Source organism: Haplochromis burtoni, unplaced genomic scaffold (assembly GCF_018398535.1).
Source record: "Haplochromis burtoni strain Fernald_Lab_line unplaced genomic scaffold, NCSU_Asbu1 Contig_216, whole genome shotgun sequence".
Lineage (NCBI taxonomy): Eukaryota > Metazoa > Chordata > Actinopteri > Cichliformes > Cichlidae > Haplochromis > Haplochromis burtoni.
Window position 1 is genome coordinate 309,676 of NW_024582577.1, and position 13,595 is coordinate 323,270.

General features: G+C 41.3%; 1 protein-coding gene across 3 annotated transcripts in view; it reads right to left on the reverse strand.

The window, feature by feature from the left end:
* igsf9ba (immunoglobulin superfamily, member 9Ba) overlaps window positions 1-13,595 on the reverse strand; it is a 72,818-nt gene that overhangs the window by 32,376 nt on the left and 26,847 nt on the right. For all 3 annotated transcript variants that reach the window (XR_006055107.1, XM_005937878.2, XM_005937881.2), the window contains exons 3-4: window positions 12,145-12,291; window positions 3,329-3,480 (exon numbers count right to left, since the gene is read on the reverse strand). Coding sequence is in view for 2 of the 3 variants with exons in the window: in XM_005937878.2 (XP_005937940.1) it covers window positions 3,329-3,480; window positions 12,145-12,291 (299 nt within the window). In the remaining variant the exon portion in view is untranslated. The remainder of the gene's footprint in view (window positions 1-3,328; window positions 3,481-12,144; window positions 12,292-13,595) is intronic.

A 13,595-nucleotide genomic window follows, 5' to 3' on the forward strand; every position in this document is an offset into this window, starting at 1 on the left:
TTGGGGTTAAAGCAACTCCGCGTTGACTGAACTAATTGTTATCAGCCTTTCTGAAACCGAATATTCCGAGTTGGACAGTTCGGGGTTACTCAACCCTGAGTATCGTTTTTCACTCTGAGTTTTCTAAACCAACTTCCTGAAATAGGGCCCTGGTCTGAATTTATGTTTCTAAACTATCTATGCCATGGGGTATTGTAACCAGTAAGCCCTTCTGAAAACCTAAACTGTAACTAGTCCCATAACATGATGTATAGCTCCCTAGAAATGTGAATATGCAGCCCGGGCAGCTCACAACAACTGCGACTGGCCCACTCAGTACCCTCATTTCCTCGTAATTCTAATGCTAACTAGTGCATTGGCAGCAAAATCTATGTAGGCTCTACATAGATTCAATGCAGACATAAAAATTTTAAATGTAGCCAATTCCTAAGTGCTTTAACCTGCATTATTTTTTAAATGACCAATAGGAGGGTTGTAAATAAAACCTGTCTTTACATAGAGTTCTTTGGAAAAACAGCCTTTGGTTCCTTTGCTCTTTGTCTTGTTATGAAGCTTAATATCAACGGTGGCTACATCCATCTTTTACATACAGTCTACATTTGGACTGAACAGTGAAGTAAACTTAGCTTGTGTTTTGCTAAAGCCTCAGGCACACAGGCCTAGAGACTGTTTGACAACTGTCTGTCAGCCAGTGGTTGTAAGAAAAAATGTGTATTCTCCAACCAGTTGGCAGTTGTGGGAGGTTGCTAGCTATTGTTTGGTGAAAATGGCCACACAGTGGTACACAATTCAGCATGTTCTATGCAGACGATGAGCAACTACGGCAATCTGCCAACAAGCTCCGGTAACCACTTACCTACTGAATGGGGAATACACAGTTTTTCCTAGTGACCAGTGCTTTCCAAGCTGTGACCAATTGGTTATAAGGTCTTGACCAAAAGCCACTGTGATTGGCCCATGACCCTTACTGTGCAATAAGTTAGCACAGTAGAAGTGAAGCATGAGCAACCTTGTGGTGTCTGTTTTTTTCCATTGACTTCTTGTTCTTTCTTAAACCAGAATGTTTTGGTCATTAGTCTAACAAACCACATCCATGTGACATTTAAGAGGTATGTTTAGCCAACATTGAGGTCCCCCAACTTTTATTTTGAAACTATTTTTCAACCATTACTAGACATCAACAAAAGACCACCATCTGACAGACATTCAGTGTTGAAATGTTTGCTGGAAACGTTCAGTCAGAGGCTGAGTGTAACACAAACAAAGACACTCATGCACAAAAGGTTATTTTTAGCTAGCTTGTCATTGCTAGCTATCAAGCATGTTTCGGGGACAGCATGGTCTAGCATATTTTTAAATCCTGGCATTTGTTGTTGCACTGAATCTAAAAAAGCCAAAGAGTCTAAACCACTGTTAGATCAAATCACTAAACTCATACACACCACAAATGCAGCAGTGATGTTAACACACAGTAATCTTAACAGAATCTAAAGACATGCACTGGTCGTCATTCTGATCCAATACTTTCTGTGCCATAGCTGAACTCAATCCAAGGTGAGTGTGAGGAAAGTAAGCAGAATTCCAACTTCTGTCCTATGCACTTCACTCCAGTGAGAATGATATTTGGTTGGCTGCCACTGCCTTCCTGAGTTTTTTAAGTCTTCTTTTTCAGTTTCCTGGTTACTTAATAGATCTTTTTTTCCGGGCTTTAAAAAAATGAGGAAAGTGAAGAAGGAGGAGAATGTGGAGGATGAGTGTTTCTGCTCCTCTCTAACCCCGTCTGTCACATTCCTCCCTTTCTCCATGACGTCTCCGTGGATCTGAGCATGTGGGTGAGCAAACATATCCTAATGCTCCCTATCGCACACACACACACACACACATTACTCTCCTCTCAGCACAGAAAGGAGCTCTCCCGTATTTTAGGGGAGATGCAGCAAGAAACAGGCGAATGTACGAGGGGAGACGATAAATGCAAAGTGAGGTTATTAGAATTTGGCATTTGGCTCTCACTAAAGATTTTCCTTTTTAGTGCAACATTCATATTAGGGCTAATGTAATATTGATGCCAAAAAGGGGGGATTAATAATGCATCAGAATGTTGTCTAATCGTTTACTGAGGGAATGGTGTTAAAGAGAGGCGACTGATGGTGGGGCAAAAAAGGCGAAAATGAAAGGAAACGAGGCCTTTAACAGACACGCTTCTGTGCTGCTGTCACTTCCTTTGCTGTATGTTACACAGGCAGCTGTGAAAAGGTGATAGCGCCTGCAGCAGACTGCAATATCAGACACATACGAGAATGTGAAGGCATGCAAGCACCTTTGAAAAATCCTAAAAACAATTACAAGCAGTATGAAAAATTACCACCGTTGCTACACTTCTTAGAAACGATCAGCAATCTGCTTGCATCTGTTACAGGCGTTTGTGCGTCTGGTGTGTGTGCGTTTTGTTTTAGCAATTAGCTGATGTTTGAGTCAGCCTCCCATATCTAACTTAACTTTTGCAAGACTAACTCCAGAGATGAATTTGCTGGGGGTCAGACGTGTAGGTGCAGGTAGTGCTTCTCATAGTATAGTGAGAGCAAGCGATCCTCCACTCCAGAGAAAGTGACACTTGCACCGCTCACTCAAGATCCAACATCCTATGGCTCTAATGCATCATCGCTCGTCGAAGCTTTTGCCACTTTTGAATCATCTGTCATGGAGCTGTGGGTTGACTGTCTTTGATTTGTTGCAACTAACACCACAAACCTGATTTAAATGTTTGCAAGCACTGAGGCAGTGCCAGAAATATCCTTGCCATGACATCAGGCTGTCTGCATTTGGGAGTTTAAAAAAACAGTCAGGCATCACCAGACAACAAAGAGGGCTCAGAAATGTGAGGTGTGCCACTAAGCTGTGCTTAAAATTGTTCAGATTATGCAGGGTTTATTTTTATTTTTCCTAACGACATCACAGGGAAGACAGAACAGCCTGACTGTCAGTCATCCTGGAGCGATGACATAATTGTGTCCTAAATAGCCAAATATCTGCAGCTTTCCACTACTTGTACACCAAGTCTGTGGTGCAATGTTTTAAATGTACAAAAACGATGGGATGGTTTTGCTGTTTTTTCAGACTTCGGACAACACATCAGGTTTAGAGACTAAACCACAGCTCATGAAGCAGCTCGACAATAGAACAAACTGACATTAGCCCGAGTGAGACATAGTCCACAACATACTGTCAGTACAGATGGGCTCAGCGGATGATGCCATCTGTGCACAAACCCCACTTCTATTTTTGCACACAATCATAAATCGGAGTTATGTCCATGATATTTTCTTACCGAGTATTTTGCGTTGGTTGCAAGCTCCTCCCCCTCCCTCAGCCAGCTGATCATTGGTTTTGGATTTCCCTGGGCAGAGCAGCTTAGCACAGTGCTTCCCCCTTCCTTCGCCTCCACGTATTGCGCCGGCGTCTCCGTGAATGAAGGTGGAGCTGGGGAGAACATAGGACAAGGAATTCTTGGTACCATCCCAGTATCCAGACAGAAAAATCTCAAAAGCTATTCTATGGACTGGCATAGGCCCTTTTCCCTCACTGCTTCTTAAGCACAATCATAGGTTTTCCTTATATTGATTGACTGGTGCAGTTGATTGATTGGATTGATTCAATGGTAACCACATGATGTGTTAAAAAGACTTTTGTAACATGTTACTTCTAACTTTTGAGACTGCCTTACCTCATAATCATCATCACATGTTAAATACTTTGGTTCATCACTAAATACCTGCATATTACTTTAACATAAGCCTCATAAGCCTTTATTTGGAGAAAGGTGGAAGAGACACACCAAATGACCAGGGGTGGAATCGCACCCGGTCCTCAGTAATACTCTTGCAGCACCTGTTTAATGTGTTTGGCTACACCATCAAGCAAAGTATCTCTATGGCTAAGAACAACCTTACTGAGGTAGCATGGCAGCTGACTTATAAGTGCAGTCCTTTTTTTTCCCCCCTTTTCATTTTGGATAAGTTTGGAAAACTGTACTGTAGTTTGCAGTGCTGTTGAATTTGTGTTACACTCAGGGATTTCCCTAATAGCACAGCAAACTACAGGCTCCAAGATGACACAGAGTCATTGAATCAGCACCAAGATGGCTTCAGGCATTCTGCCATTGGGCTCTTCTGCACGGCTGTTGTATTGCAGGCACATGTAGTACAGCTGTCCATTTTAGGAGGTATCTGTTTACAGCTGGTTGGGCAGTAGGATCACAAGTGGACAGCCAGTGGACATTTCCATTGAATACGCAATTGTAGTAATTTGAAATCACTTTACATCCTTAAGCACCTTTAATATTACAAAGAAAACCCCAGCAATGGGCGAGCACTTGGTGACAGTGGGGAGGAAGAACTCCCTATCAACAAGAAGAGACTTCCAGCAGAAGCAGGTGCAGCAATCTGCTGTGAGCAATTCTAAAGTAAAGGGAATGAGAAGAATAGAGAGGATTCAAACAACAAACAGACAAAACTACAAAGCACAGGCTGGACTAGACAAAAGTTAACTCTCCGGATTCAACAAATGCGCCGGCTCATTTCAACTTCTGTCAAAAGTGTGGTTTTGTTGTAATAGTTTACAGTGGAAATGTGGATCTTATTGAGAGTTTGTTGCATGGAAGTCCTACACCAGAAAAACAGATCTGAAGGCAACAAAATAACCATGCTATTGTTGTGGAGACATCTTAGTGGCTTTTTAGATATTTAGATATTATAACACACATAATATGTGTGTTATTTTTTAGATAATCTCAATAGATATTTAGGATTCAGTTAAATGTTTTAGTTTGATATTGCAAAGCAGCATTTGCTAGCAGTGGTTGGCGCTGCTCTCCCAAAGTGCGGGATAGGATTAGGGTTAGGGAGAGCGCATAGAAGTGTCTATCGTGTGTTTTCAATCTCCAGCTGACCCCACGTGACCCCAAGATTTCTGTCCACAGTTATTTTGACTGAGCAAGAACTAGCTAAGAAAACGCATCCAAAATGCATCAAGCAAAGAAGAACATGTGTACGCATGATTCAACTGTTGAAGCTGTCAGGCCAAAGTCATTTGTGACTTTGAGACACGGGACACAAGCCAAAAAACCGACACACTGGTGACATATTTTCCCGTTGTGTTTTCGCTGGGCATCAGGACAAATTAGTGTTTACAGTACAAAAGATACAAGGCCAAATGTGTCCCACGCCACCTCGGCAAGTTGTTTGAGTGAGAATAATGAGTCTTGTATTTAGTGCTGTCCACTCATGAGCTAATTGTCCAAGACACATTTCAGAAATCTGAAGTAAATAGGGTCTAAGTCAAACAGGCATTCCTCAGATAGGACATGATGCAACACTTGCACAGTGGGACATGTACCAGGGTTGATAACAAGCTCCCCTGCAGGCTTCCTTCTTTTTGTTTTGTTTTTTAATACAAAACCACTTTGTAACACTGCTGCATTTCCACCTGATGTATCCGAGCTTCGCTAAGAGTCACACGGGAGCTGTTCACCAGCTCCTGCAGGCCAATAAACTGTGGCTTCCTCAGCCAGCTGCTTTCAGTGGTTCAACATAATATTTTGATTATAAGTAGTGGCACTGTGTTTAGTTAAATAGGGGGAAAAAGGCACTGCTATACAAGTGGGTCACCGCTTGCCGCTGGGAGTGCTGCCATGCTTAGACTGCACACAAGCACCTGGCATGGAGTAAACAAATTGGCCAATTAGCACATTTAGACATCTGCCCGTCCATTCTGCCCTCTCGCTCCCTAACACTCATTACATTATATGATACAGCAGATTAATGGAGATTCTAATAAAATGCATGACTGATTTACGTATCATGCAGTTGATGGGTCGGCGGTTACATTAAACGGATCATGATGCATTATTTTAGTTAAGAGGCAACCCTGTGCCACTGCTTCACTATGAGTTTCTGCATGTATAGTATGTCGCTGATTGTCACTGGTGGCTGCAATATGTATGCAGCCAAGTACGTTTACTCAAGAAAAGCAACTTTAAGCTCATAAACAGCGACATGCTTCGGCTCCAGGACATTTTGCGTTTCTGAAGACAGCTGGTGTTTCCTCTTTCCTACTTCATCAGTCATCTCACAACAAGTCCAATTTATGTTGTGATCTTCTTGACCTGACTGACTTCGTTGGAATCCACTCAACAAAACCAGATATTGGTAAATAGTAGAAAAATGCTGATTGCACTCTAATGTAGCAGCATTAATAGCACAATGCTGCTGCATTACAAACATGGTGAACATTATCTGAATGTTGTGTCCTTAAGAAAGAAGAGAAAATCCAGCATAGACCTGGCACCAGATTTGAGAGAATAATCTGACTCTTCACTTAATCAATCCACTGTTCACTGAAATTCCACCGACATATGGTCTCGGTGGAAGGGTAGCCATCAATAAGCCATTCTTAAGGATGGGAAAAACAGAAGACATTTCTGAGCTACGTCAAGTTACATGAGAACTGTGCTAAAAAATCTGTGAGAAAACATGATGATGAATCCAAATTTGAAATTTATGGTTCAACTTGCATAAATATATACAGAGCTTTTTCAGTCATCTGTAAAACACGGTGGAGACTCTCTCATGGTTTGGATTGCATTTCATCCAGTACTTTCAGGGTTTGATCCACCATGCAATATCATCTGAAAAACATCTGATTGCCTTGGCTTTATTTGTCACCATGAGAATGATCACAAACACAATGCCAATGCCAAGACACAGTGGAAGACTGTGCCATAGATTGGCCTCCCCACAGCCGGGTCTTCTACATTATTGAAGCAGTGCGAGATCATCTTGACAGAGAACGGAACAAAACGCAGCCAACATCCAAAGAAGAGCTTTGAATGTCCTTCAAGTCCCTGGAGAACTATTCCTGAAGACTACTTGAAGAAAAGGAAATTAGAACTGTACTGTTTTTGCTTCTTATACTGCATTATCTATTTTCCTAGCAAAATATAAGGAAATGAGGGATGGCTCAAGATTTTTACATATAGAGTATGGGTGGATATATTTAGCAGGTAATATTTCTGCACTTTTACTCGTGAGACATTTAATTGTAACGTGGAAATTTTACAGCACTGGTACTTTCACTTAAGTGAATCACCTGAGTACTTGTTCCTCCACTGTAAGCGCTGTTATTAATTCTAATCCCAAAGTTTTTCTCAAGGGAATAAGCACCAGCTGACAGGAAATAGGTGGCACACATGGTGGTGCTGGTGACAGCAGCAGGCACTTTGGTCAACTTGGGATTTGTTTCACACCGTCAGGTACAGCTCATCACAGAGGAAGTGTCACAATACTTGGGGAACCTGGGAGTTGCTCTACAAAAAAAGTAAGCTGAGCATTAAATCTGTGCCCTACTTACAGCATCTCTTCATCAATTATATACATTAAAAGATGTTTGGAGTTCCCAAACTCCCCCTGTTCTTCTCTGTAGGCCATGCAGCACATCAGCAGATGGCCTGGATGCTAAGAAGCAGGGTAAAGGCTGTTCTTTTTGAAGGCTTATTTACTCAAGACTGTGTTTGCGTCATTTTATTTCCTTGCTTGTTTTGGGGGTTTTTTGTTTGTTTTCCTTTTCTTGTATCTGTTCCTAAGAGAATATGGAGAATTGGAGTACATATTTTCATTGATTTCACATCACGAGTCTCAAAGGTTTAAGTGTAAACTGCTGCAGAAAGAAGAAAGAGGCACTCGGTGACACTTTCCTCCCTCTTCTAATGTCAGCATACGTAAGTTACTCCACAGCGTCTCATGTGTAATTAAGAGGAGAAACAACTTACTTCCTCTCACTTCTTCACTGCCACAATCCCATCCATCTCTTTTCTTTAGGTGGACGTAGGTTATTTTGTAGATTAGATGATCATACTAACATAAACTCTCAACAACACAAGGGTGCTTTTATGTCTGTCAGATTTGTTTTTAATTACAGTGAAAAACTGATGTGAGTCATCCACATTTGTCTTTTCTAGGCATGTTTTTGGAATACATCATAGCTTTTAGGAAATTTGATATTAACTCTGGAACAGGCTGTGCTGGAAGTTATCCCTACTTACTATACAGTCTAAATTTTATTTGAATGTCTGAATCATTAACTGTAATTCTGAGTAATAAATGGCTGTAAGACTAGTTTCTGTTCATTTAAATTAATACTAAAACGTTTGTGCATTTCCATCACAGTGAGACCTTTGTGACAAAAAACATAATCATTCAAATCATCGACCAGTTGAATACGGACATTTTGAAACAACTAACAAATACAGTGAGCCTAAGGATAAAGCTTTCCTGTGCTTCGAGCCAGCGACAATATAGCAGCCTCGGTTATGATGAAAACTATGGAGACGAGTGGAAAAAGAGAAAAGTCCTGTTGTCAGGCGAATTTACAAATACGCTGGAAAATGATGTGAATACCTGACATTTGTTTGTTATATCAATCTGTTACACCTGCTTGTGTTTGCTAAGGCAAAATATGTCAAGTAAAGCTTCAGCTCATTCTGATTTATTCCAGTACCAGAGCACTTTATTTTCAGTTGCTCCCATAAGAGAAGACCCTGCAATACTTAATGCAATTAATGCAGTTTATGAGAACCTGAGATGAATTTTCTTAATGATGGAAATGTGAATATTTTAAATTGAAGAAAAGTGAATCTTTGATTGTGTGTGCTGCCAGTTAGACTTTTTAAAAAGAAATCAGTATTGGCCAAAATTCCTATCAGCATCAGCATCCACAGGGCAACAATTACAACCTGTTAGGGTTTGGCGATATGTAAAAATTTTCCAATCGGCAATCGTCAGTCCAAGAATCGCCGATGGGTGATATATTCGCGCATGCGCAGACTTTTTGATGGGCGGGGCAATGTAATCATGCACGGACTGATTTGCATGTTTACAACACAGAAGAAGTCCAAACATGGACGAAGTAGTTTAAAAAAGCAAAACAAAAACGCTGTCAGCGTCAATGCGGCTTAAACGATTAAAATTTTTAACGCTCTCAAACCATCTGGAGCGCAGAATGAACAAAATTTGGACAAACTGCCGAAATGCGTTGACAGAGACATTTCAGGGATTTTGCGCTTCACATGGATTAATTGTTAATCGCGTAAGTCATAACGATGGCGCTGACAGCACTAAAAAAATATAAAGTCGCCAATTTGGGGTTTCTTTGGCTTTAAACCAGATGAAAAAGGTAAACCTAAGGATGTAACCAAAGCGGTGTGCCGACGTATAGTGCCAGCAAAGTACTGAAACACGGCTAACTTGCAAGCGCATGTACGTGTCCACCATCCGGCACTCTGAGGAGGGTGCATTTGCTCGCAGATGAAAGAGGGTGCTGTTAAAACAGCACTATTTTTTTTTCTCATGTTGACGGCTTCTATTAGCTCCTTCTATTAGACAAATATATCGTCGATAGTCGATATATTCGTCCAATCAGCTCGATATATTCGTCCGATCGAACCTTGCAGACAAGGTTCACTAAAGTCTTCACCCAAATTGTGTTCAAGGTCAAAATCAAATCTGTCATTTTATATATAATAACCTGCGAATTGTGATGGATTGTGAGCCAGATAAGCTGCTGGATCACTAACATTCTGGTTAATACAAGCACACAGTTATACAAGAGTCATAATAGAGAAAAACATTTGTTAATTTTAGCTTATCATTTTTATCGGGGCATCTTATTCACCACACACACACAGTATTTATTACATTTTGTACGCCCACCTCTAATTTAAATTTGCAAGCTGGGCTCCCGTGATTGTTCACCCCAGACTCACCATAGTGGACAGCACAGTGACTGACAAAGACAGATACACACGGGTAATAAATGGAGCTGACATTTGGGACCCAGTTGCATCGACCAAATGGGACCTAAATGCCAAGCCATCACTAACCCAGTGACATGGTGGCAAGGTCTGATTGTGTCTCTTTTTTCAAGTTTAAATATGCATGGATAAAATTAAAATCACATGACAATGATGGGGCACTTTCTTTTTGCTTTCTTAAAAAGCTTACTGATGCTTGAGGACTATGCTTCTTACAAAGGCAAGAAGAAGACGAGGGAGGGAGAAAACAGAGAGAGAGTAGCCTTAGTGTCTTTTTCGGGCACAAGGCCTTGCCATCTGACACCTGCCACTGAGTGGGCATGAATTCCCTCTCCGCTTGGCAGGAAGTTAAGGCCAGCCACAGGAACTCAAAGAAGCAGTATATGCAAATACTAACGGCCAAAGGAAATGAGTGCCCTTAGTGTCTGTGCCTAGGCCAAACGAAAATGGCACCTGCTTCCTTCACAGACCCCCATTTAGGGGACAACAGTAGCAAAAAGGCTTCATATGAACTCCCCTGTTAGATATCTAGACGCTGAAACAGCTTTTGATTTTTTCATGAATGTCTGTCTGTTGTTTACATAACAAAACTCCAACTAAATATTTATACCAGCAAAACATGTCCATCTGTGAGTAGAGCTGTGGGTGCACTCTATCGAGAGCGGCATTGCATACATACATGAGGTCTTACAAAATGCAGACATATAAAATGCCAAATATACATGAGATTCGGGGATATTATTAGATGTGTTGAAGCCAGAGGAGCTCTGTTTCTGTTGGAAGGCCTGACAGGAGTGGAGACCAGCACACGAAGGAGGGGAGGGGGGCAGTTGAAAGTGAATATTGATGAAGCAGCTACAGAGATGCAGTATGCCTACACAACAAGACATTCATACGCACACGCCTACAGATGTTCACAAACTCCAAACATCACAAGAGTGCGCAGGTGACGCTCACTATGACCGATTCACCCTATCCGACATTAACCAGCAAACAGAGATTTCTTTCAGCCGCACACAAGCACGTGAGATGGGATGCTCTCGTGTCAGCTTTGAGTTAACGTCCGTTACATGGAGCACGCGTTAGAAAATCATTTGCAATGCCCGATGTGGCAAAACACAAATTCAAAGCAAAGCACCGATAATCACCATTTTTACAAAGTGATTATGCTGTGCACTGGACAGTATAAATGATTTTTTTTTCATAGAGAAATTTGCACGCAGTGCAGTGTAATCACTATTCAAATACGAGAAAAGCATCTTGTAAAACATATGCATGATCAACTCAAATATGCATGACTTTCACACAGCTCTCAAGCTCGAAGTTCACAGACCAAAAATATACATGTGAATGAGCCTGACAGTACTTTGTCTCTAAAGTCTCTCTCTAACAGCACAGAGGATTACAGCTTTCTGAACTTAGTCCTGTGACGCTTTACCGCAAGAAATTCACCACTTTCGGTTTCTCTTCCAAAAGTCTGCTTAGGAAACATTCCCTGACACATAAAATCAGTAACCAAAAAGCTAACAAAAGAATTGCGACTGATAGTACTCCACAATCTCGTCTCCTGCACGAGTGTGCCGCGGTTTCTTTATTGCATCTTTGCTGCGCCGTGCATCTGCAGCAAGCATCAACTGTAAAACAGGAGCTTACTGCGAATATCTTTCCGAAAAAGGCTGAAACGCATAGAGTACAAAGGCATCGCTGCGCAATGTGAAGACACACTTTGCACAGGAGTCTCTGCGCCGCTGGGGCATTCCTGAGAAATGCAAAGGTGCAGATTTTTTTTCCGCCTGGTCATCAGTTTGATAGCTCTCAGACTATCACAGACAATCCCTGCCGGAACCGCCTTAAACTAGACACAATCAATCCTGCTCTAACCAGACGCTCATCCCTTTTTTTCCTTGAGGCCTTTTATAAAGGAGCTACAGGAGTGACCTAAAACAGTGCCTGACTCAAATACACTGATAAATTTGAATTTTTCTGTAAATGAAAAATGAGTAAAAGAAGGAGGCCTGTGAGCAACTAAAAAAAGGTCCAGTTAGCATAAAAAATGAACGAAATTTAATATTTAAAGCAAAATAAATAAATAGATTTTTTCTAATAACAATGTACCATTCCCACATCTTTAATTGAAATGCCAATGATAAATCTACGTGATTATCCTTATCATAAAAACACACGGAGCTTAAGCCGATCCTCTTTTCTTTTTCTTTTTTTTGTTTTCACAGACTCACACTTCCAGGTCAGAAGGTAGGCTGTTTGGCCAGATGACTCACCATTGACTGTGAGGTGCACCCAGCTGCCGTTGTGGAAGGTGTCGTACTGCTGCTCCAGCATCAGGACCCTGCACTCATACCAGCCCTGGTCCTCGGAGCGCACTGGGTCAATCTGCAGGGAGGCCTTCCCATGCAGAGAGGCTCTACCTGCAGACAGCAGGGAAAAAAGCAGAATTAACCACTTCAGTACTTTAAATGTATCTTTAGAGATACCACCATACACACACCCAAGAGCTTTGCTGGTCACCAAAAAGATCCATCATAGCAGCTGGGGGTTAAGTGCTTTATTTTAGGGCAGTGGCTGTAAGAGTGTGAGTTTTATTTCTGCTCTGACAGTAGTCCACACCTCACAGTCGTATAACGCTTCTAAGCATGTTCCAGATGTTCAAAAAATAATATATAAAGATAAACTAAAGATTCATATATTTTCCTTTTCCTTGTAAGGGCTCCATAAACTCAAGCCTTTTGATCCACAAAGTCAGGTATGACAAACTGATTCATTTTTGAGGTCTTTTTCAAACTGCTTACTCGTATTCAGGCACTACATCAGACTGGAGCCTTTCCAAGCACTAGATGGAAGGAAGGAAAACACTGGCTGCCAGTCTCTTGTAGAGCTAACACAGACAGACAGTCCCAAACACTTACTGTACAGTCATACTTACGGGCAATTTAGAGCCTTCAATCAACCTGACTTCTAAGTCTCTGAACTCTAAGGAAACACACACAGATATAAACAGCACGCAGAGTCGATTTGAGAGCAGAATGGTTTTGATATTATGAGGGAATATGGACATTTTCCGCCTTGACAGAATGTCAAGCCCATAGCCCGCTTTAAAGAGGAGATGGTTATTTTAGTTTAATGTATGAGCGCAAAACAGCTGTAAACAGCTGACCTAGATTCAACTGCAGATTTCTTCAGTCCTCTTAATACACAATTAAAAGAATACAGCCGTAATTATAATCAAAAGAAAAATTCTGACCAGTAGGCTTTTCCCATATTATGGGACCGATACTGGTTCGCAGGCACTGCAGTGAGTGCAAACAGCAGAGTGTATGTGCTTAAAGTGGCAGAGACACAAAAAAGACCTCAAAAGATGCCTATGGGCCAGATTAATTAAGAATGATGCTGGTAAATCAGTTTATGTGCTAACGTCACTCACAAAAATCTCTGAGATCCCACAGCTTGCATGCAATCTTGTCAATACCCTTTCTTTCTAAATAATGACACAAATGATTTTTATGCCAAATGTCACTGTATAGCAATCAGACAAACTACTAAGTGGACAGGAAGTTTTATTTGTTGCTAATAGGTGTTTGTGGAAGTCTTTCCTCTAAGCTTATTTAAAAAGCCAAACTGCTGTTTCATAGGGTTACAACAGAATCCCTATGAGTGTCCCCAACACACACACACACACACACACACACACACACACACACACACACACACACAC